The 25,487-nt window shown below is 38.0% G+C and overlaps 1 protein-coding gene across 2 annotated transcripts; it reads left to right on the forward strand.

Annotated features, from left to right (window-relative positions):
* The first annotated feature begins 623 nt into the window (after positions 1-623).
* WARS (tryptophanyl-tRNA synthetase) lies at positions 624-25,392 on the forward strand. 2 transcript variants are annotated; one of them, XM_009576002.1, is made up of 12 exons: positions 624-642; positions 2,413-2,417; positions 4,471-4,687; positions 5,770-5,977; positions 12,817-12,925; positions 13,669-13,788; positions 14,393-14,575; positions 15,901-16,001; positions 17,024-17,136; positions 18,225-18,398; positions 21,427-21,567; positions 24,921-25,392. In XM_009576002.1, exons 3-12 carry the CDS (start codon positions 4,574-4,576, stop codon positions 25,077-25,079), a joined length of 1,422 nt encoding a protein of 473 aa, XP_009574297.1. In that variant the 5' UTR covers positions 624-642; positions 2,413-2,417; positions 4,471-4,573; the 3' UTR covers positions 25,080-25,392. The 2 variants fall into 2 exon arrangements, with proteins under 2 accessions (XP_009574297.1, XP_009574296.1); XM_009576001.1 differs by lacking the exons at positions 624-642; positions 2,413-2,417 and adding an exon at positions 1,643-1,701.
* Positions 25,393-25,487: the final 95 nt, after the last annotated feature.

Consider the following 25,487-nt stretch of genomic DNA (forward strand, 5'->3'; position numbering starts at 1 on the left):
GGTTATTGCCGCCCCCGTGGCCGGTGCGGGGCGCTGGGAGCGGGGGTCTCTGCGGGGCATATCTCCTCCTTCCCTTTGCGAAACGTCGATGCTCTTGAGGGCTTTTTCCTCCACTCCGTGCGGGGCCGCAGCCCCCGTGGCTACATGGTCGGGAGAGAAAGCTCTTTTGCCTGGGAAACGGTGGAGGAGGGGAGTCCTGGCCGCTGGAAAATGGGGCCCAGCCCAGGAAGGGCAGAGCTGGCGTTGCCCTGCTTAAGCATGCGTGTGGTAGGGAAGGGTTGCAGGGCTCCAGCGTTAGAAACACTAGCTTGCTGGTTAATTTTATGATAACCGTTCTTGCACAAGAGCTTAGCTCTTAACAGCTGTAGTATAGTAAAGATGTATATTGGATTTTCTTTGGAGGAGAGTGGTAGAGTGGTCATCTCAGGGAATCATCTTGCACACTTTTATTGTATTTTCATACATAAATTGATGATTACCATGACTGGGAATGTAGGTCTACTATAAAATGCAGCCTGTGTTGGAGTACTTCTCGAGGCATGTTTCTGAAGGCATGTTTCACATGACATGTGTGTGCATATTACCTGCTCTAATTTCACTTTTCATTTTTTGTTTTATTTCCAGGAGGCAAAACAGTTTTCAGTTCTTTGATTCTCAGGTCTCCAACTTGCCAGATCAGATAGCAAACAATGAAAATGATCATAGATCTGTTACTGTCATCCAACTGGAAAGAGAGGAGAATACAGTTGTTTTCTGATACCTATGTCAAGGATTATTTTTGAACTTTGTCTCATGACAATTTAATATTCTGAAACAGTCACAAGAGCAGTACCCATTACAAGTTACCACACATTGTGTAGATAGAAAAGACACACAATTCTTGGCTTTCAAGTTCGTACCGTGAAACTGAGGCTTTTAAGTTCATGTTGGACTCTGGTTGTGTTCCCATGTATCATTTTTTCCTCCAAATTTGTTTGCGTACAGTATCTAATGTTTCTGGGACTGTTAGTTTTCATAATATCAATAAGAAAGCAAGAAAACATGTCCTGATAAAATGCAGAATATCCAGTCGTTTCTTTTAAACGGTTCACAATTGCATTTATGAATTTCAAAAGATAAAGACCTATGTTCCATGTTACTGAATTCCTGGCTTGAATTCTGCCAGCAAATAAGGACAGCGCTGAGGTAAACAGAGATAAGTTTTAGGTAGTAGTCAATATATTTTGCATTCTATAATTGTAATATCCTCATCTCTTGTTCCAGTGACTGAATTACTCTTGCTACTTCTCAATGAAAATGCACCTTCATTTGGGATTCTTTGCTCAGCTTAAATCCGTAATATTCCAAACTTTTTAAAGAGTCTTTCTGTTATACTGCTCTCCAGTATATGTGCTCAGTCTCAGCTGTGACATTTCAGCCTTTCTGAATGGAGGCAATCTATCAGGAAGAATGTACTTTCAGGAATTAAGTTAAAACACCAAGTCACAATTTGTTCTACACCAAAGAATAATTCTTGTTTACCTTTTTCTATTTTGTAAAATTTGAAGCTAGTAGATATAACTGGCATATTCCTACAGATAGGGTGTGCGTTAATCTTCATAAACATCTTCTAATATGAATTTATTCTATATACTTCCTTTTCCAGTTAAATATCTTGTGCCCATGAAAAAGGGGAAAACACTAGTATCCAAATAAAAGAATGTAAGTAAATTGCAGAAATACATCTGAGAATTGTTTGATATGCTTCAAATTACCTCTTTAAAATAACTGCAAATAATCAAGCTTGAAGGGATCGAGATTAGATTAAAAACTTAAGTATCACTGATAATACATTAGTCAGTCTTATTTTAGTCAATTATGTAATCCAAGTATGGTACCAGTGTTAACAGACTAAGTGAATTAAATTAGCAAGCGGATGTATACACTTCTCAGCTTTCTCAGGCTATTCAACTGAAGCTGAAATCTGGGAATATTGCAGCTGTCTGACAAACAAAGCCTTAATGATAGATATGTTTTGGTAACCAGCAAGTTTTCTAGGCAGGTGAAGGCTTTTTACAGTGGCAGTTTAAATATATACTACGTAAATATAACCAAGGTTGTGATTAGGCTGATTATTTTGTTGAAGGAAGGCTTTGAAATACTGCTGAACAGCTAATGCAACTATTATATGCTTTTGTTTCTTCTTTTTTAATTCTGGGAGAAGGGAGCTAAATGAATGTGGATTTTTATTAATAGCTTTTATGATTTAATTCAGTTACATATGTATCTTATAAACTCAATCTATTCATGCTTCATGCGTAGCAATGGATCAATAATACGCTAGGGAGTCTCTCCAGAGAGACATAATCCTTTGCAAGTCAGTAGGACTGGGCACAGAGTTCTTCCTTCATGGACATGGGCATGGCATGACAGAGAATGTTTAGGGTGAATGCTGTGTTTCCAACACACTACTGTTTGCAACTCAGTATGAAATTAATTTGCTCTTTCAACTTGCATTGCATTTGTCACTATCACATCTGAATACAGTGCATGTAAAATAAGCGTCAGTTTATGAATTAAGATGACATCACTTTCCTCAAGAAAAAAAGCTATACAATAGCTTGGGTGATTGCATAAATCGACCACGTCAGATTGTGAGGCAGCACTTCACAACCCTGGCCAAGTTGCAATGATAGTTTTCATGGAAAATTTACTTTTCCCTCAGTACACTTTTGTCATTAGGATCTGCACTGTTATCTCATTTTAACGGCTTCAGGTTTTATGAAATTCTTTTATAATTCTCTATATGCTTCTCTTGTTATTGTGGTATGTTCATCCCAAATGGATTCGAGATAGTTGCAGTTTCACTTACAGTGTTGTTTTTCTGACAGATGGTGTCCTCCTCACCCATTTTTAACACTTCTTTTCTTCTATGTAAATATGGCAAGCTCACTATTACCAGAACCATAATGGTTTTAAAACTCTCTTCCCATATCAAGTTAATGCTTGTTTATCCTCAGTTCTGAATATTTAAACAGCATGATGCTTGAATTTTTACAAAAAAATGATTCAGAGCATATGTACTTCTAAAGACCTCATCATTTGGTACAGAGAGCTGCTAAGCATGAATAATTTTTGAAAATAAGGATTTCTTAAAATATGGAATTCTGCCTTTGTACTTGAAATGAATTTTCACTCATGGCAGGTTGATAACAGATTCACTGGACTCCTTAGACATGAATAAAACTCTTATTTTTACATCAGAGATTATCTGAAGACATTTTATCAGGTAATTATAGAAAAATTAGTGGAAGAAATTGCTGGGATACTATGAATTGCTGTGCCATCTTTATAAGAGGCATATGTAGTAAAGTATGAGTTAGTTAAATGCAATCCATGTTACAGGAGTTTCCTGTCTTGGAAATTACTAACAGGTGTTCAATGTATTTATTAAAATTGAGTACAGCAGAGCTTATTTGTAATGTTTTAGATTATAACTGATGGGACAAAAATCAAGATATTTCTGATGTAGAGTGAAAATTATTTTAATGCATTTGATAACAGAAACTATGCTTAACATTTTAACAGCATTATTTAACTTTCTGTACTTTCTGTGTTAGTGTACTGTAAAGTATGCCGTTGTAGTTTTCCAAAGTCTTGTTTGCTGTTAATTAATAGAAGAAACTTTCAGATGATGTTATTGTTAATATATACAATGTTATAGATGTTAGCCTGGGAAAGAAGCCCATTTGTGGAAGCATGATCAAGGTATATGTTGGACATAGGAAGACTGCTGTGTTATTATTCTCGGCCATGTCATCACGTTAAGCCACCTCCTAGGGTTATTTTTCCTACGTACTGCTGAGAAACAAATAGTTCCTTGAATTTACAGCCTATTGCTTACCCAAGGATTGATTGTTCTTTAGAAAGCAGCATTTCTCACTAATCATCAGTGTGTTTTGAAACCTCTGGAGGAAAGCAGTAAAGAAAATGACTAAGCTTTTCTCTTGTATATCTTTCTTTGGCCGAAGTACTATTTTACATGTAATTAAGACAAAATTCCATATGATAGTTATAAAAATCTCATTATCATTCAGAATTTGTCAGGGTATCAAGTCATACAAAAACATTAACTAATCAGGAATCAGATAACCTCTACCAACTGTTCTGAGATGCTCTGAATCATACATATATTTAATTACTTTTACTTTTGTCAGGAGTTTGACTTTGAAAAGATGTTCTAGTGTTCTAGTGTTAAATACGTAGACGTTTCACATTGAGAGTGATCTCTAAATTTGTTTGGTACTCTTGTCAGTCTCAGTCCATTTCTGTATGAAACTGAAGCTCATTGTGTTAATGTCTCCACATTTATCAATCTGGATACAAATAGAATTTGGTATGGGATCAGTATAGTTTTTGTATTCTTGTTCTGGTCATCTAATCTTCAAGATATACATGAAAGAATAAAACACACTATTTTTTGCCCTACAGTTCTCCCTGTTGTTGCTGCTGTTTTGAATCTACAAGCCAAAGAACTGGAAGACAGTAAATTTAATTGAATTGTAAATAAACAGATCTTTTGTAGTCTGGCAAAATGGCTGATAGTCCAAACTGTGATTTGAAATCTCTGAGTCCGCTTCAGCTGTTTGAAAGAGTAACTGAACAAGGAGAGAAAGTCAGAGCACTGAAAGCAGGAAAAGCACCAAAGGTATTTCCATTTCATGTTTTGAACTCATCCTTTTTCAAGTTAGGTGTGTCTTTAAGAGTACTGAAGAATATGATTGTTCTGAGATCTATTTTGTTTTGAAGTAAGAAAAAAATTTTGTAAAAAATATTTATGTCCATTTTGTGAACTGTGGACATACCTGGAGCAAGGTGAAGTAAAAACACTTACTGCTGAAGTAAAAACAAAGAGTCGTAGGCTTAGAAGTCTGCTTCATCCAGTTGCCATGCTACGTGATGGGATCCAAGGTATTTGGTTTTCAAGTGAAATTTATATCACTTGTATTCTGCCCTGGGTTTAGATTCTTTGTTAAAATCTCTTTCTCCATGCATTATTGTACATATTAGCAAATGTCTTCCTGTAACTGAACTGACAGTGCCTGCTTAATCTCCCTTAATTAATTTAGTCATTTGCTATTAATTCCAAGTTCCCTATTCTGTCATCACTATGTTGGCAAAGAGCTCAGTTTTAATATGGGGGTTTCTTAGTGTATTGCCTGTGGGAGTAAGCCTTGAAAACTGGGAGTCAAATGAAGTGTTGATCTATTTATTGCTTGCACGAGATGTTACAATAGCTTTGTATTAAAACTGAAAGTTGTAAAGAACTTTTTGTTCTAGTTTGTCTTCAAGTCTGTCAATGAATTGTAATGGATAAATTATTTTAAGGTGAGCCACTAAAAGCATTGTAAAGTAAATTAGATAATAATTTGTATTGTATTTATATATCTTAGAAATTTGTGCTTAAAATGTTAAGCTTGTTATACCTCTGAAAAACAGGTGAGCATTTTCTTTTTCCTCAAGCAGCAATTGAAAAGTGAAACAGAGGTGCTTCAAATATCTTGGCATTGGTGATGCTCTAAATTCTGCTGGTTAGGAAACGGTCATCTGCTATTTGCTTTTCTTTTACCTTTGGCAGTGATGCTGCAAACATGTAAATAAAGGCTTAGACTTTATGAATAATGCAATTCAAGTCAAAGCATGGATGTAGCATTTGGAAGGGTTGGGACAGTAATGTAATTGTCTATCTTAAGTATGTTAAGTCAAACAGCTTTTTTTTCCTTTATTCAGGATGAAATTGATGCAGCAGTGAGGATGCTATTATCATTAAAATTGTCATATAAAACAACAACAGGGCAAGATTATCAGGCAGGCTTGCCTCCAAGAGATCTTGTATTAATAAACAATGGTACAACGAAAGAAGAGGACGAGGATTTTGTGGACCCCTGGACTGTGCAGACATCAAATGCTAAAGGCGTGGATTATGACAAACTCATAGGTATAATTCTTTCTTCACTGCTACTAAGGAATTTATATCAAGTGACCTTAATGACCACAAAAACAGCAAGGGTTCATAACAAATCCTGATCAAAACCATCTTAGGTATCATTTAATTTATGTCTAATCTTAGCATTCACATGTCTAAAGAATTTGCTGTAGGAATTGAAAATGTCCCAGGCAGGGATCTCCTACAGAAGACTTAAATACTTTGCAAAGAACTTTCCAGTTTAAAATAAAAGTTTTACTCGCAGTTTGATTTTTGGCATAAGAACTGTTAGTAGAATTTATGTTAATGAAGACCCTGTGACTTGAGTACCTGCATCTTCAGTCACTGATGCAGAACAGCTAGAGCCTAGAGCATTCTGACCAGGCTGTAGGATTCTTCATACCATCTCTCCACATCTGACTTCCGAATTAGGGAGAGCAGGGATGATCCAAAACTAATGCAGAAATCTATAAGTGTAATGACTCCTTCACAAGACACACTATCAAGTAACCCACGTGCTGGCTGGGATGAAAAAGATGCAGCACATTCGAAAAACATGCATGTACTGGAAATTTTTTTAGACAGGGATGTCACAAAACTTGCAATGTTTTGTAATTTAAGAAACAGGGGTTTAGTTAATTTCCTCGTTTGTTTTACAGTCCACTGTTTTTGTAGCTTATTTGAGTCTAGCATAGAAACAGGTGAGAGAACTATTAATTAATTTTTACTGGTTTTCCCTTTTTTTTTTTATTATTGTCAATCTTCAATCCATATTTAGTACCTCAATGAAAATTCTTTAAGAGAGGTACATTGCTGGTGTCACTTAGTAGCTTGTTTTCAATAGAACATACACCCCTATGTGGCAGTAACCATATATTTGATTTTGGGAGTTCAGTTGCTAGTGTCAGCATTCTTTTAATTTGGTGTGATGTTATTGCAAGATTATGTCAAATGTATGTGCAGAAGGTAATAGGAGAAAGAAAAAGGGAAAGGGAGAACTGCGCAAAGAAAAGCACCAAGGAGGTTTAGATTAGATATTAGGAAAAATTTCTTCACCGAAAGGGTTTTCAGGCATTGGAACAGGCTGCCCAGGGAAGTGGTAGAGTCACCATCCCTGGAGGCATCTAAAAGATGTGTAGACGTGGCACTTAAGGACATGGTTTAGTGGTGGACTTGGCAGTGTTAGGTTTATGGTTGGACTCAATGATCTCAAGGGTCTTTTCCAACCTAAATGATTCTATGATTCTATGAAAAATACATGTCAGTGGAAGAGAAGGAAGAAATATAATTGTTAGAATCTAGAAATGGACAAGATCTCTCATCATCTTGTTACTTGTGTAGGAGATATGGAGAAGGTTTTTTGTTTTCTTGGGGGGTTTAAGTATTGTAGAAAAGTGGGAAGAGCCGAATACTTGTGTTGGCACAATCTCAAGGTCTTTCTGAGAATGACTAGCATGACTTCACTGTAAATCAATTCTCTAAAGCCATGCTAAAGCCTAACAGCAATGTCCTTTTTTCCAATAACAGTTTGTGTATGTGTGTATATGTATGGCCTTTTGATGTACCCTACAGTGATGGGTTGGGCTGAAGGATTTTTACTTATTTACACTGCTAGCAGATTGGGGAACTTGGTGGATGAGTCATTTTGCTTGTTCCAAGTGATTTGTTGGAAATTTTTCAGAGAATGCTAGCCTAGCCACTTCAGGAAGTGAAACAGTTACTGCTTGCTATTGATAAACTTCCTCCTCTTCCCCCCCTTTCTAAAAATAATAATTAAAAGTTTTGTCCAAGAACTTGACATCTGATAGGTCTTACAGTAAAGGCAATTTTTGTGCCACCTATAATCTGTTTATTTAGTAGTGGTACTAGAGAAAGTTGCCAGTGTGTTTGTGTTTACTCGAACATAGAAGAAATGAAAGTGCTAAAAGCACGATATAATTGAAAAGGGATATTCTTCTCAAATGGTTGTTCTAGACATGCACTTAAGTGTATGGTTACACAACAAAACAGCCTAAAGATATTCTGTTAGCTAAGAAAGGTTCTGTTAGCTAAGTACTAGACGTGTAGAAAGAAAATTCTCCCTAAAGAATTGTTTTTTGTTTGAACATGAGCAAAGAGCAGAGGGATGAGTGAGAAAGAGCTTTGTACATTAATCCTGCTGATAAATCAGTGAGCTGAATATTGCCAGTGATACAAAACGGTTGAAGTTAGCAGGGATTTTTCAGATCATCTAGTCAACTCCTCTACTAAAAGCAGAGTCAACTAGAGCAGGTTGCTCAGGACCTTGTCCAGTAGGATTTTTGGTATCTCCAAGGATGGAAATCCCACAACCCTCAGGCAACCTGTTCCAATATTTGACCATGTGCATAAAATGAAGGTTTTTCTTATGTTTAAATGGAATTTCCTTTATTTCTAATTGTATCCATTGCCTCTTGTCATTTCACTGGATATCACTGAGAAGAGTCTGGTGCTATCTTCGTTACTGCCTTTCCTCCCCTAGTCAGATATTTATACACATTGATAAGATCCCCCCTGAACTCTCTCTTCCCCAAGCTCAGCAATCCCAGCTCTCTCAGCCTCTCCTCGTATGACAGAGGCTCCAAACCTTTCATCTTCATGTCTCTTTGCTGGATTCCCTTCAATATGTCCATGTCCCTCCTATATTGGCGTCCAGAACTGGACCCAACGCTTCAGATGTGTCTCATCAGCACTGAGTAGAGGGGAAGACTCACCTCCCTCGATGTTCTGGCAGCACTGTTCCTAATGCAGCCTGTGAGGCCATTGACCTTTCAATGACAGGTGCATTGCTGGCTTATGTTCAATTCCTTGTCTATCAGGGCCCTAGGACACCAAGGTCCTTCTCTGCCAAGCTGCTTTCCAGCCAGTTGGCTCCCTGCTTGTACCAGTGCACAGAGTTATTCCTCCCCAGATTCAGGACTTTGCATTGCCTTTTGTTGAATTTCATGAGATTCTTGTCAGCCCATTTCTCCAGCCTGCTGTGGTCCCTCTGAATTGCAACACAACCATCTGTTGTATCAGCTATCCCTCCCAGTATTGTTTCATCCGTGAACTTGCTGAGGGCGCACTCTGTCACGTCATCCACGCCATTAATGAAGATGTTAAACAGTATTGGCCGCTGGGTACATGACTAATGATGGGCTCCAGCTGGACTTTGTGCTGCTGGTCACAACCCTTTGAGCCTGGCAGTTCAGCCAGTTTTCAGTTCACCTCACTGTTCACTTTATCTAGTCCAGACTTAATTAGTTATCTGTGAGAATGAAATGGGTGTCAAAAGCCTTACTGAAGTTGAGATAATCAATATCCACTGTTCTGACCTCATCTGCTAGGCTAGTCATAGAATCATAGAAGGCTATTAAGTTGGTCTGGCATGATTTCCCATTCATAAATCCATGCTGACTACTCCCAGTGACCTTCATGTCTTAAATAATGTTTGGGAATGGTTTCCATGTTTATTTGCTCCATCACATGCCCAGAGACTGAGGTGAGGCTGACCAGCCTGTAGTTCCACAGTTCCTTCTTCTTGCCCTTCTTCAAGGTGGGAGTGGCATTTGCTTTCTTCCAGCCCGCAGGAACCTCTCCCAGTTGCCATGACTGTTCAAAGATTATTGAGACTCGCCTGGTCAGTAAAGTTACTGTATAACAAATAGTATGTTATTAGTTTTCTGTACGCAAATATAACATGGCAATGGCAAAGAGGAAAAGTACACAATAAATGTTCAGCAAATGCAAATACGCTTTTGAAACGCAGCTCTCAGGACTTCCTACGTACAGCAAGTTGAAATCTGTCTTTTGGTAAAAGCTAGAACACTAGAGATCAAAAGCATGCTAAGAATTTTTTGATAGCTTGTTAAGGAGTGGAAACTGTGTCCTTGTCAGATGCTGTTTAGGAAGGCTGATTCTTAGTGGACAGAGAGTCTAAAATGTATTGAAGGTCCCAGTAAGAGGAATAAGAGGAAGTAGGTAGGGAAAAATTATCCAATTTTTTAATGGGAAAGATGAAGATGGACAAAGAAAAGGGAGTGGTGCAGTCTGTGAATGTTTAATAAGCATATTTACGCATTTCCAGTGAAGTGTTCTATGTATCAGAGAGCTTTTTATCACTTTCTATGACAGTATAGAAATATTTCTAGGGTGGCTAGCCCCAATTAGTCTGGGGCATTCTCAAGTTTTCTGTTTCTGTAAGATTAGCCTCTTACCAGTTGCTATTGTTCTGCTGAATCAAACATTTTCATGTTCATTTGGTCTCTTCTTAGCATTCATTCAGTTTAGAATTACTTTGCCATTTTGCAATGTATTTTATTTGCTAGGAAGAAATTAATTCAGTAATTAGGGTTTGCTTAGGACAAGCAGATGTGATAACGCTTGGAAAACTTGCAGATTAAAGCTGTGGTTGCTGAATCATGAACCACCATTCATCTTTTTTAGTGACATTTATTTTAATAGGTCAGTGGATGGGCCTGGTGCTTCACTTGTATGATATCCTGCTTGATTCAGCTGGAGTGAATGAACAATTGTAAGCAGGAACTTGTTTCCCACTGGCTAATGGTGCATAATAGGCCTAGTTTTCCCTCACATTTAGTAATGAATTCCTACTAACTTAAGTTTACTGACTATATACAAAGCCTTGTAGTAATGCTGTGCATAACCGGTAATTCTAGAAGAAATGAAATGGGTGTAGAGGGTCTGGAACAGCAGAAATGCTTACCTCCAAGTTGATGCTCAAATTGGATATGTCACCACTTTTCCCTCCTGTCAAGATTGAGTCTTTCTTTCAGTGGGGATTCCTGATTTTTGTTTGTGAAAGGCTGTTCAGTGAATAGTTCACATAACAAAATAAAAAATAGTTCAGTAGTTCACATAACAACAAACTTAAACACACATCCCCATTTTCAGCCAGAGTGTAGGAGAGGAACTCCCTGTACTGCGGGCTTCTCAGCATCCCAGTGCTCCAGGGAGCATGTTAGTCTGACTCTTCTGTCCCATCCCTCATAAATCCCTTGTGAGCACTGCAGTCTCAATGATTAGGATGGCTTTGATTTAAATAGTCCTTTTTGAGATGTATGCAAAGCCTTGATGGACTGAAAATAGCCTCCTTGCTGTGCTTTGAAAACCTGTGCTGTAAAGGTTTGGAAGGCCTCCTTCCTTTCCCTTTTCCGGGGAAGTGATTAGTCTAGTCTAGTATAATAAGCCCAGGGTGTCTGAATATTCAGCTTTTCAAATCACCCCAGTGTGCTCAATATTCCCTGCTCCCCCTGTGGGTTAGTTTTCTTTGTAAAATGAGTTGCATTCCCAAGGCCGTACATTGGGTAACCAACACAGGTAGAGAGCTCTGCCTCCAGCTGGAATCAGTCTCTCTCTGTTGTCCAGTGTGTAAACTGTTTTGCTAAGGATTGTTACTGCGTGCCAGGATGTAACATTAGAAGCTCACCTGCTCTAGTAGGAAGTTGTAGTCTTTGGAAGGACATTTCAGTTAATTACAATATCCCTGCAGGAAGGCTTTTAATATGTTACTTGCTTTTGGCTTAAAAAAGAAACTGAAAATTTAGAAGCGGGAACATGCATTAGGAGGGAATTCAAAGTAAACCTGATTCTATGTGGGGCATTCAAAGTGATTGTGGTGTTTTCCACAGGGCAGAAGTATAGTAGTCATGTAAGTTATAGTTTACTAGCTGCATAATGAATTGTTTAAAATTAATTTTGCTGTTTCTAGTTTCCTTAGGAAACTCAAGATATTTGAAATTTGTCAAATGTCATGCATATGTTCCTGTGGAATGATTATTTCCTGTTACAGCTAGGAAGACCCTAAGTGCTTATTGCATGTGGACATGTGTCTTATAACCAGGGAATTTGCCAGTGTAGTCTCTTTTTAATAAGATAGTGAGAATAAATGGATGTAGATATTATGTACATATAAAATGTATTTTTACATCCAGAGTCTCTGTTTTGTTCTCTTGAATACTTTGGCAATCCCAATAATTAATAGTGCAAGTTGTTCTAATGCTGAGTAGAGCAGAATAGTAGCAAAGAGTAGATTCTTGTCTAGATTTTTTTGATCAAGTCCATATCATGGAGCGTTGACCTGCTTATTAGGGTCCAAGAATTGGGACTGGAGTATAGGAAGCTTTACTGAGGAAATAAAAGATTTCCCCAGTTCAGTTTTATTGGGAATAGGAAAAAATACTGCTATTTCACTCTGTCAAAACCTTTCTTCAATTAAATGACTACATCTGAAAATGTTGTTTTATTAATCAGCTCATTTCCTAAACCACCAAATAATAAGTCTTACTTGATTGCAATGAAGAGTATTATGCATTACCTTTTCAAGCCTCTTGAGGGGAGCAGTGTCTGTAATCTTAGCCATATAAAAGAAGAATGAAGTTTGCAGAAGAGTGTTTGGGATTAGAAGGTGAAAAACCATGTGATCTGAGGGCAGAAAATTTAGATACCACTAAAAGAACATTCAGAGCCTCACAGCCATTTTTATCCTATGGCTTCCAGAGGCCAAGTTATTGACCTAAATATGTTTCTTTGGAATGTTTTTTGTTCTGAATATCAATAGTCCTGCTGTAAGGAAACTGCGATTATAATCAGTCATGGATGGAGCAATTCTATAGACTGTGAAGAGACTGGGCCTCCTAGCATAGAGTTAGTATCAGAGGCAACTGCTGGGACTCCAGGCAAGAATCCGGAAAATCTAGCCATTTTACCAAGACTTGAAGAAGAAGATGTCCTTTCTAATCTAGGCTGCATTGGTATGTTCTTCGTAAATCCAAGATCTGATTGTAGCTATTCTTATTTTTTTTTTTTTTTTTTACATTTTATTATTATAGTTCGGTTTGGCAGCAGTAAAATTGACACAGATCTGATCAATCGAATAGAAAGGGCTATTGGGCAAAAACCTCACCGCTTTCTACGTAGAGGAATCTTTTTTTCTCACAGGTGAGTTTTTCTTGTTTTAAAATTCAAAAAGGTCCAGTTAGGTGAGCATTATTGGGAGAAACCTACAACCAGCGGAAGACCATGTTCTTTTACACCAAGGTAAACCGTGTCATTTGAAATTAGCAACTACTGCAGGTTTACCCTGGCAACATTTGAAACCCTTGGTTGTATCAGTTTATGATATGTCCTCACTAATCCCAAATTGAAGAAGAAATGTGCAGGGAATCTTTGCTTTGTACAGGTTCCATTTTGACTCTATGTTAGCAGCCAGAGGGAGGAATTGGCCTAGCAAAGAACCCCAGGGCTTATTCGGTGTCACTGCTGATTTCAACAAGGGTCCACATGGCCTGTGGACATATGCACGTGTGTTGTTACATAAAAAAGACTCAGGGAATAATCTTAAGCACCAGCCTGCCAGTCATCTACAATGTTTAATTGTTAGCATGCATGGGCTTTTGACCCATGGCAGCTAGCACTTTTCAAATAAGTACCTGAGCATGATTCAGGGCATAATTTAATTTTTCTTTGAGTTTTTTTTTTCATGGAGACTGAAGGAGACAACACTTTTCTTAAATTAAATAAACAAACAAACAAAACCTTTTTATTTCTAGGACCCTTAACATACTCTATTTTATTTATAAATATGTTTGGCTTTAAAAGCAGTCAAATTTTGAATAGAAGCTTTTTGCTGTAGATGTTTCTTCCTAAAGAGTTGCATCATGTTTTCTCTGTTTTTTTGTTAGAGATATGGACCAAATCCTTGATGCTTATGAAAATAAGAAGTCCTTTTACCTTTATACAGGCAGAGGGCCGTCCTCTCAGGCAATGCATGTTGGTCATCTTATCCCATTTATATTCACGAAGTAAGTTATTTCTACCATTTATATTAATCAAAACATTTTTTTTCTGAGGAAATGTTGAACACTGTTTATGGAACTGCCAAAATGATACTTTGCAAGAGTTCTGTTTATTTGAGGTGAATATTAACGAACTTAAACAATGCAATCTTACCTTTTAATTAAAATGATCATAATCCCTGCATCACCATAAAGCCCTCTTCCTTGTACCCTCAAGCCATATGGCACTCTTTAGAATTTTTGTTCTTCTTAAAAATGAGTTTGTGATGAGACTCAATAACATTACTGTATAAAGCAGTGCCTGCAGCAGCAGGAGAAATTGGACTCCACAAGCTAAAAAGTCTCTTTGAATTCTCTTTCCATTGCAAATGGTGACTGCTGTCATATGTACAGGAAACAATGTGTGAGTCTTTTTTCCCGGTAAGTTGTCATTATAATCCGTATAAAATGTTTAATTCTGTTCACATAAACATAACTGCATATGCATACAAAGAAAAGAGAAGCAGACCTCTTTATATACTTTCGTTTAAATGTATAAAAATATTTTAGCTGCGTGACTTATGTCTTCATTTCAACTTACTTTGAGATAAAATCTTTCTGCTTTTGTTAGGTGGCTGCAAGAAGTATTTGATGTTCCCTTAGTTATACAGTTAACTGATGATGAGAAATACCTTTGGAAGGACCTGACAACTGAGAAGGCATATGAGTATGCTAGAGAAAATGCAAAAGACATCATTGCATGTGGTTTTGACATCAATAAAACCTTTATATTTTCTGATTTAGACTATTTGGGGTAAGTATAAATTTCTTTAGGGCATTGTAATGGAAAAAAAAGTGCCTGCATTTTCTCTCCAACTTTGACAGCCAGCAAAGTTTTAATAAATGTATCTAAATTTGAAGACAAGCTTTACAACACATATAGTAGAAACTTACTAACTTTCTGCTGTCTTAACATTTTGTGTGTATACTATTGTCATTCTTCTGTATAACATATGAACAAATACTTGTGTGTGCAATGCTTAAATTTAAATTATGAAAATTGTATTAAACCAGCTAAATTGTAAAAATACCTAAACCACCAAGAAACCTCCAGATTGATTTGTTTAAGATGGTATCAAAATGTTTGAGATGTGTTTACACTTTATCTGCATTAACGAAAGGCATTTCAGCAACTTGTTTGTGGTCAATTAATTTAATAATACAGCATGAAAGATTATTATTTGAACTTTGAGTAAAGTTTAAAGAAGATCTAAGAAAAAGAAACTGCTATTGGAACTGCCTTCTCAGAAGGAAGAAGTTTTATGGCAGAGTTCAGAACTGAAGTTTTGGGCTTTGTTCTTCCATGTGGGGTGATGAGCTTCCTTAAAGACTTGGATGAGAGAATATATGTTTTAGAGACAAACTATGACATACAGCCCCCAGATGTGGAGCCTACAAAGCAGTTTTTCCTCCTTTCACTCCCCTGACTTTCCTGTCTTAGAAAAGTTACATTAACACAGATCTGCCCTGTGGCTGAACGAGGGCAGGTCAGAACTGCTGTTTCTTTTGCTTCAACTCTTCAGCAGAAATAAAAAAGGAAGAAGTTGCTGAGCTGTTTTTGATTTAGAAATGCTGCTGATGATTTGGTGACACAGAAGGTCCAACCAGGGAACTTAGCCTGTAGAAAATGAGACTTTGGAGGATTTAAGCTACTATTCCTTTGGTGAACTGCAGTGTCCTGTATGGGATACACACTGGGGATACCAGGCAACACAGAAGACATGATCCATTCAGGTTGCCTGAGTTCACAGAGAAGCTTAAGGATAAGTAAACTTCAGGCTCTGTAAGGCATTTGGGCACCATTTCCAAATCAAAATATTTCTGGGTTTAGACAGTTAATTGTGGCAAAAAAATGTTTGCAGTAAATATGGGGGGGAGGGAACAATAAGTAAAACTTTAAAGGCATAAAATTCTTGTTTGTAAATAATTCTCCAATTATCATCTCAGTGGGCCACAAAAAGTCCAAAACAGTGAGATTTAATCCTGCAGGTTTTTTGACATTCTCATCTTTTGGCATGAAAGTTTCTACCTACACTTTTCTGCTCTTCTCATTTTATTTTTCCACTTTCTTTCTCACAGGACAAGTACCAGATTCTACAAAAACATCGTCCAAGTTCAGAAGCATGTTACATTTAATCAAGTGAAAGGAATCTTTGGCTTTACAGACAGTGATTGCATTGGTAGGAAATAATATGAGTTGTTAGAAGTGATGCTTGCTTTCACTCTCTATGGCACCATTTAAGTAATAATTTAAAGAGATTAGTATCTGCCATTCATGAAACAGATAGAAAAAACAAGAAGATCCATGTTTCTAGGCTGATTCTAAGAGTGTGTTATTGTGGTTCCTTCAGTATAGAAAAACTCTTTACAGTGAAATTTCTAGCATGATATCTACCTTTTTGGCCTTAGTAACAGCAGAGTACAAAACACCAACGCTGAAGTGCCCAGGATAGAGAACTATAAAAGATTCTATGTCAAAGATGGCATTAAAACCTTGGTGTGCCTGAGCACTAACATCATTCTTTGACCGGTAATTGGGCCAGTGACAGCTTTTTGGCTTTCACTGTAACCAAGGAACAGGTTCCTACTTGTTTTAACAGTGCTTTAATAAAAGTTGGTATTGTGATAATGACTTCATTACATGTTTGGAAAAATCTGCTATTTGCTTTCTGTTCTGAAAGGATTTTGATCAGGGAAGCAGGTTGGTCACCCTGTGATTAAGCACTATAAAAAAGAAAACTAGACACATCTGAGATGCTTCACGAGTACGGCATGCATATAGCAATGATTCTAAGATCTCAGAGGGGAACTTGCCTGATAAGTAGCTATATAGTCATTCTCTCACAAAGAGGAAAAAAATGAGCAGCTCAGAGTGATGATATAGTCAATTGTGTTTCTGGGAAGGGTAGATAGTTCAATGATGAAGAGAGTACGTGCTGATGAACTTTTTCCGACACCTTTGTGATCACAGCCTGCCTTTTTTCATTAGTTTCTATGTTAGTTGAAGGTTTGATGACATCATAGAAGGTAAAGATGAAAAAGTTTCCTCAGATAAGGCAGTACTGCTTGATAAAGATAGATGTTGGTCTTCAACTGAGTATCTGAATGATTCACTTGTGCATTTTACAAATTTCAGAAAGTTCTCTCTATTTATCATTGCTTATATTGGCTTCTCAGCTTTTCCAAACATGTTGTTTTCTAGGAAAGATCAGCTTTCCTGCTATTCAAGCTGCTCCATCCTTCAGTTCATCATTTCCACAGATCTTCAACGGCAAGGAGAACATTCAGTGTCTTATCCCATGTGCTATCGATCAGGTAAGAAAATCATATTACTTAATTTGTTTTTCATGGATTCGTTTTTGTAATGTACCATTCAAGCTTGATGGTGGTGTGTTGAAACATCTGTAAAACATTCCTGCAAGCACCTTTCTGGAGCAGAAGCTGGAAGAGATAAAAGGATGTTGTGCTGTGTCCTGACAAAGATGAAAGCTTAACCCAACAATCATGTATTCATGCAATACTCATTCTTGCCAGTCTTGGATCTGTCTTGATCTCAACCCAGTTCACAGTGAGCTGACATCTATGAAAGCAAAGACAGTAAAATCTATGCAAAAGTATACTGACATGGGGGTAGGAAGAAACTTTTGGCCATGTCCATGGTAACTAGGACAAGGTGTAATGAGCTTAACTTGCAGCACAAGAGATTTACGTTGAACCATAGGGAAAAACCTTCTATCAGTAAGAATAAAGAAGCATTAAAATAGTTTGCCAGAAAGGCTGCAGAAGCTTAACAATTTAGATATATATAGAGAAGTTGGAAGAACTTTAACTAGGAATGACAGTGGTCATTACTTTTAATAAGTATTGTTTCTAGGAATCAAATTCTGCACTGTCTGAATCTTTGGCTATTTCAGTCACAGGGACAGTCACTGGAAGGTGATGTAATTGCATTTATCATCCACGATGTTATGTAGTAATATTATTGCAGTTGGTTTAAGTCAGATCATCAGCACAGCACTGCCAGCTTGATCACTGATTTAGTTCAGATTCTGTGCTGGTTGTTAAATGCTTTGGGAGGAAGCTTGTGTCTTAGTCTGCATCTATCTCCAGGTGTACTAAGCATAGTTTTCACAACTATTTGAATTCATGTAAATCTTTGTAAATACGCCTATTAATTGAGGGAATCAGAGTGTACAGCAAAACCATGGAAGTGAAAAAATGGGATTTTGTTTGTTTCTTCCTCTGGATGAACTGGATTGGAAGTAGGTTCTGAAACGTTTTGTGATTGGTTGGGTGGTTTGTTTTTTGAGACCACCTATTAAGGCATGAATGAGTCAGCACTAATCAGCTTTTAAATCACATTTTTCAGCTTTATTCTGTGCTTTTATTGATGATTGTTCTAGGATCCTTATTTTAGAATGACCCGGGATGTAGCACCTAGAATCGGACAGCCTAAACCAGCCTTATTGCATTCAGTCTTCTTCCCAGCCCTGCAAGGAGCACAGACAAAAATGAGTGCTAGTGACCCAAACTCCTCCATCTTCCTCACTGATACACCCAAACAAATCAAGACAAAGGTAAGGACCTGCAAAACCTGAGAGCACAAAACCTTAACAAAAAGGAGTGGTGGTCCTTACGGTTACAATAGCAGTTTTTTAATGTTTTCTTTGAACGTATCTGAATCCTTTTTCCCATACATTTCATGGCAAAGCATCTTCAGGAATTGACTGAGTTATGCAGATTTAGCCAGACTATCAAATATAATCTTTTGCCTTGCCAGCTAGTATAACAAACATGAGCTAGAATAATGTACAAAACATAATGTTTGTTTATCTGGTATCTGCAAAGCAGTGGTGTAAGAATAAGAGCTGTGAAGCTCGTGCTCTAAAAATAAATATTATGTTGCCATAGTTTTGAAAACTGACAGTCCATGATGTTAATCAAATAAACAGCTATTTCTCTTGACTGCCTCTCAGTGCTGGGAGCACCAAGCGTTGCACAGTGTCGGTTACAACACAGGTCAGACTTTCCTGCTGCTTGGGGGTTCTGCTGCTGACATGCACTCCTCCCTCCAATTCACAAATAAATATTATGCTGAATTTCACCTAAGTTTTAGAAGGTATTTTCTCCTATCTGATTATATTCCTAGTGCCCCTTCTAGCTCAATGGAAAATCCTTCTTATCCAGTGTCAGATGATATAGTTTGGCAAAAGTTCACCTGTGTTATGGTATTTTAAAAAATAAATAAAAATCAGCCTTTGGAAAAGGATTTATAGGCATGATAACTATCTGTTAAAACAAGAAAAAAGATATATATGTTGTTTCTGCTTTGTGGGCTTGGATTAATTCTCTTATGGTTGACAAACCCATGTATAGGTCAGATTCTTCTGCAGCTGTCTTGTAACAATTCATTATCTTATGTAGAAACTGATTAAACAGTACTGTTTGGAAGAATTGGAATTCTTCATGTGTTGGATTATAATAATTCCAGTTTATTTGCACAGTTAGACAGTTGCTTTTTAAAAAAGCCTATAATTTCAGAATAGAGGTTACATGGTTAGTGGCAATATTGGTAACATTCTTCCATTTTTTTCCTGGCAAGTAGCTAGTAATCTGCAAAGAGATCCAAGATACCTTATGTCCAGAAATAAGTCCTATTTCTGCTATCTTTAAACTAGTTGGAAAAATAACAAAATAATTCTACCTACTTGGAATATAAAAGCTATAAACAGAAAATTCTGAACATAATGTAAGGTATTGAGTAATGGAGGACAAACTAAGATGTATTTCAGCTTTTGAAGCCCGTCAGAAACAAGTCTTTATGGAAATAGAGCTTGAGTGAAAGACTAACTATTGTTACAGCCAATAAATAAAAAAATAGAGTAGGAAAGGTGACTTCGGGTGATGGATGAAGGTTAAAAAGAGAGTGCCACTGCTGCACAAAAAAATTATTGTTTACAGCATTTTTCAGATCACTAGTACATTGCTAAGTGATGAGGTTCAAAACTTAATAGAAGATGAAAAATTACTAGCTATTGGGAAAGGCTGAGAAGCTTCTGGGAAATCCAAGGAGATGAATGGCAATGTTATAATAAACTATTCTTATTTCGCCTATCAGCACCAAATTACAGCCCAATTATTTGGTTGTTTTCCTAGAAACTGTTATTTAGATTCTAAGTCTATACTAATTCAAGGAAAGGATCAGTGCATCACTATAGATAAATCATTGAAACCCTCAGTCAAGGGGTAGGTGCCAGAATATGGGAAAAATGAACTTGAGATTAATATAGGAAACATTTTGTATAAAACAATAATGTGCCTTCACCTGGCATATTGTATTTAATCCCTCTCACCATAGTAAGAAGACAAACTGTAGAGATGAGGGACATAGAAAAAATTTCATACAAAGACTTTCAAAATCTAGTAAGGAGAGAGGTGAGAGGAAGTGCAAAACAATATGTAAAAAGTTAGTTTTACAGATACTGAGACAGCTATTCAGGCTGTCCTACAATATAAGAATAGATGTAATGTGACAGATGGCAGTTTGTTTTCTTAAGATATTCATCAGTGTATCAGTTTTGTATGTAATTCATTGCCACAAGACATCATCTGTAACATGGTGGTTAGAAAGATTCAAAAAAGCACTAGACAGTCATATAGATAGTAAGAATGTTCAGAAATTGTAAATATATAACAGTTCCTAGATACCAGAACTAAAAAAAACCCTACTTCATATGCATGTGTGTGCCTTGGCTGGTTGATGATGATATCTGAAAAGATACAAGAGCCAAATGAAAGCTCTGCTTGTGGTTGAGAAATACTTTTTTTCCTCTTCCCGGCAATTTATTTTCTTTAAATTTGTAGGAAGATTAGCATCCTCTGAGAATTCTACACATGTATAAATTTTTAAAATACGCCGGTGGCTTCTGAATTTGCTAGGAATGGGATTAGCAGATAGATCTATTCACCAGTGCAGTTCATCTGCCTGCAGGAAGCTGTGCTTAAAAAGAGGGAGGGAGAGTCAGTAAGTATTCCATTTTTAGACGGAACAATTGGGCATTTGTCTAATTTTAGCCATTCTAGCCAGAGTTTTGTAATCTTTAACTTTGCTTTCTCTTGTTTTCCTCTTCCCTGAAAAGAGGAGGAGACTAGGTTCTCTCCAGGATTTATTCAAAATTCTCCATGCCTTCTTCATTTCTTTCAAAATTGATTTTTTGATGAAGTAAATGTCTTTTTTTTTTTTTTTTTTTTTACATGAAGTATATTTCCTGTTAGCACAAATTCTATCCAACAGACAACAGCTTCAGCAAAAGGGACTTAAAACTTTTTTGACTGAATCTTGGGTGATTATTTTTAATTTTTGCTTCATTTTTGTTCTGGTTATGCAGTCTGAGCAGTATGTGTATAGCCATTTTTCCCTGCTGGATTCTAATGACCTCCTTTTGCCTCCCTGCTTCAGTCCTGAGGCTTTGCATTAACTTGCCCCACTCACCCTTCAGCTAGTCCTTAATATAGAATTTGGAGGATCGTGATACACCTCTGTTTACAACACTGTAATCCAGAATTTAGTAGAAATTATACCATAACATCATTATGTTGTTTCAGATTAACAAGCATGCCTTCTCAGGAGGCAGAGATACTATTGAAGAGCACAGGAAGTACGGCGGTAACTGTGATGTTGACGTGTCTTTTATGTACCTGACTTTCTTCCTAGAAGATGATGACAGGCTTGAACAACTGAAGCAGGTAAGTAGCCAAGTTGAACATAATATTATTCATTCCTTATTGTGAGGACAAAGCTGTAGCTAAGTCCTCCATAAAGCTGTCCTCTTATGAACCTTCTCCAGGAAGGCAATTGTGTTGTTATTCTTGCACTCTCCATCCCTTGCAAGTTTCAATATTAAGACCTCTGTATTTGTTTGTTTGCAATGTTCTTCTTTCTCACAGGCCAATCTATCTCTTCTTCAAAAAAAACAAACAACCACCAAAACCCAAACTTCCCTGGTATCTTCATATCTGACACTGTGTAGGACAATATCTCCCACCTTTCAAATGAGGCCAGCTTAGGATTAGTGTTGTTTTAATTGTATAATATACTCTGCCTGTTCCTTATGTGCAAGGTACCTAAATACTCAGCAAAACTACAAAAGCTCGTGTCTAAAGCTTGCTGGTTTTTGTTTTTTCTTATCACAAGAAATGTAGCAGCTATGAGGAATTGATTCACTGATCCCAAGCAAAAACTGCTTCATGTAAGTTGCATGTTCCCTAAACGTGTCTGGCAGACTTCTGTCCCTGGGGGTGGTAGCCAGACATTTCACTTCCTTCAGCTATATGGTCATCATCAATACTAGGCAGTATGCGTTCTCTGGTAGTCAGTATCTGCAGTTGATAGTACCTATGTCACATTGGTTTATCAGCTTTCTCCTGCTGGGAACAGCTGCAAGAAACTCAAAGCTGCAGATTCTTCTCCAGCCCTCTTCTCTTTCCCACACAACAGCTGGGTTGGATAGCTACTAATCCTCATGCAGACTGTTGTAAATTCCTTATGGAAATAGAATCATAGAATGGTTTGGGTTGGAAGAGACCTTAAAGATCATCTAGTTCCCTGCCATGGGCAGGGACACCTTCCACTAAACCAGGTTGCTCAAAACCCCATCCAACCCGGCCCTGCACACTAAGCCCCATCCAACCTGGCCTTGAACACTTCCAGGGATGGGGCATCCACAACTTCTCTGGGCAACTTGTTCCAGTGCCTCACCACCCTCATAGTTAAGAATTTCTTCCTTATATCTAATCTAAATCTACCCTTTTTCAGTTTAAAGCCATTACTCCTTGTCCTATCACTACCTGCCCTTGTAAAAAGACCCTCTCCAGCTTTCTTGTAGGCCCCCTTTAGCTACTGGAAAGCTCCTATAAGATCGTCCCTTCTCCAGCCTTCTCTTCTCCAGGCTGAACAACCCCAACTCTCTCAGCCTGTCTTCATAGGAGAGGCGATTCAGCCCTCTGATCATCTTCGTGGCCCTCCTTTGGACTCGCTCCAACAGGTCCATGTCCTTCTTATGTTGGGCACCCCAGAGCTGAATGCAGTACTCCACATGGGGTCTCACAAGAGCGGAGTAGAGGGGCAGAATCACCTCCCCCAGTCTGCTGGTCATGCTTCTTTTGATGCAGCCCAGGATACGGTTGGCTTTCTGGGCTGCAGGCGCACATTGCCGAGTCATGTTGAGCTTCTTATCAACCAACACCCCCAAGTCCTTCTCCTCAGGACTGCTCTCAGTCCATTCTCCACCCAGCCTGTATTTGTGCTTGGGATTGCCCCAACCCATGTGCAGGACCTTGCACTTGGCCTTGTTGAACTTCATGAGGTTCACACGGGCCCACCTCTCAAGCCTGTCAAGGTCCCTCTGGATGGCATCCCTTCCCTCCAGTGTGTTGACCACAACACACAGCTTGGTGTTGTCGGCAAACTTGCTGAGGGTGCACTCAATCCCACTGTCCATGTTGCCGACAAAGATGTTAAACAGCACCGGTCCCAATACCAACCCCTGAGGAGCACCACTCGTCACTGGTCTCCGCTTGGACATCGAGCCATTGACCGCAACTTTTTTAGCGCGACCATCTAGCCAATTCCTTATCCACCGAGTGGTCCACCCGTCAAATCCATGTGTCTCCAATTTAGAGACAAGGATGTCATGCAGGACAGTGTCAAATGCTTTGCACAAGTCCAGGTAGATGACATCAGTTGCTCTTTCGCACCACTCGTCACTGGTCTCCGCTTGGACATCGAGCCATTGACCGCAACTTTTTTAGCGCGACCATCTAGCCAATTCCTTATCCACCGAGTGGTCCACCCGTCAAATCCATGTGTCTCCAATTTAGAGACAAGGATGTCATGCAGGACAGTGTCAAATGCTTTGCACAAGTCCAGGTAGATGACATCAGTTGCTCTTTCTTTATCCATCAACACTGAAATCCCGTCGTAAAAAGGCCACCAAATTTGTCAGGCACAATTTGCCCTTAGTGAAGCCATGTTGGCTGTCACCAATCGCCTCCAATCTAGAGCACATTTGACTTACTGAGCTGTTTTCCATGAGTCTCCAACCACTGCAACAGTATCAGCTCTGCTACAGAGCACAAAGCCTAGACCACAACTAGCAGCTTGCTGCAATGCCTCAGAACCAGATTAGAAAACATGAAGTCACTGCTTATAGTGGCATTAGTAGAGCTGTTTCAGTTATGGTACCAGAGGAAGAAGCTTTCAGAAGCGGATACTCAGAGAAAGCAATATTGGTGTTCTTATAACAAACTAACAAACAAACAAACCAACCCACCCCCCAAAAACCACTACTGAAATTACAATTCAGTTCATTCTTGTTAACATATTTTACTGTTGCTGAGTGAGCATCAGCAACAGTTACACCTTGAATTGGTATTACAGGTGGCTTGATGACGAGGGGAGGTAAGATTATCATGTTTATTGCCATTTCAAATCACAGTTGAACTGCCCCAGCCATGGTTTCTAACCGGGGCTCAACCAGTCAACTGTTAGCCTGTGCTTCTAGCTAAAGCATTTTCAGTATCAGAGCAATTGAATGAATTTGAAGCAATTGAATTACCAACTGTGAATGTGACTACTAGTGTGAACATAGATTCTGAGTGTCTTTGCTATAAAAAGGATACTTGAATCGCATCTAATCTCTTACCCAAGTGCAATGAGAGAAAAATACGAGAATTTGTACCTCTTACTGCAAAAAACAGCTTAGGGTGTCTGTATTTGAACTGGGATTCTGGGGAGAAAAATACACAGTTTCCTGCAAATAATTAACAGGATTTCCCAGATAAATTCTTTTGAATGTAGCTTATTCAGTCCATATAACTTGTCACATATGAAATTGCCCAGCTGCCTTAATCTTTTAAAAGGCAACAGGCAATTTTGCAAGTTACATTTTTAGAGTGATACCACATGATCTTCTAAGGCATGTGCTTATTTTTAAGACATCCGAATCTGTATTTGCTAGCACCAGGCTTTTAAAGAAATACTTGCCACTGAGTCTTTTTCCATATAGCACCATATTTAGCAACGAACACTTTTTTGACAGGCATACACAAGTGGGGAGTTGCTCACAGGGGAGCTGAAGAAGGTTCTTATTGAAACATTGCAGCCCTTGATAGCAGCTCATCAAGAGAGACGGAAGCAGGTCACAGATGAAATGGTGAAGCAATTTATGACTCCACGGAAGCTAGCTTTTGAATTTTGAAGAAATGCATATGTAACTTACCACTTGAAAAACCAAAACTGAGTAATTGTTGTCTTCTGCTGTATGTCATCACTCCCTAGTTATGTACAGCCTGCAAGCAGTACATAAATTATAAATATTGCTTTTAATAAGTTAATTACAATGAATGTCAGAGTACGGGAAAAGTTTAAAATAGGACTCGTATCTATTTAAAATCAGAATATACAAGACAGAATTTCCCAGTCTTGCAGAAAAGCATGTCTGTCAGCGCAACACTGTATTTTATTGTATTTCATGTTGAAAATATAAATAAAATTTCCATTTTGATGATAAAGCCTAACTTGTAAATTATTTTAGATATGTTGGTAAGAGGTCATATCTCAAACTAATAACTAGTAGCTCCGTTTTCTTTTGTCTTGTGTACCTTGG

Source organism: Fulmarus glacialis, unplaced genomic scaffold, assembly GCF_000690835.1.
Source record: "Fulmarus glacialis isolate BGI_N327 unplaced genomic scaffold, ASM69083v1 scaffold3244, whole genome shotgun sequence".
Taxonomy (NCBI): Eukaryota; Metazoa; Chordata; class Aves; order Procellariiformes; family Procellariidae; genus Fulmarus; species Fulmarus glacialis.

Bases quoted from the DNA above. Each gene is read 5' to 3' on its own strand.
- WARS (XM_009576002.1), top strand. From the start codon at position 4,574: ATGGCTGATAGTCCAAACTGTGATTTGAAATCTCTGAGTCCGCTTCAG. The intron at 14,576-15,900 runs GTAAGTATAAAT...TCTTTCTCACAG, and splicing joins TCTGATTTAGACTATTTGGG to GACAAGTACCAGATTCTACA. The intron at 17,137-18,224 runs GTAAGAAAATCA...TGATTGTTCTAG, and splicing joins TCCCATGTGCTATCGATCAG to GATCCTTATTTTAGAATGAC.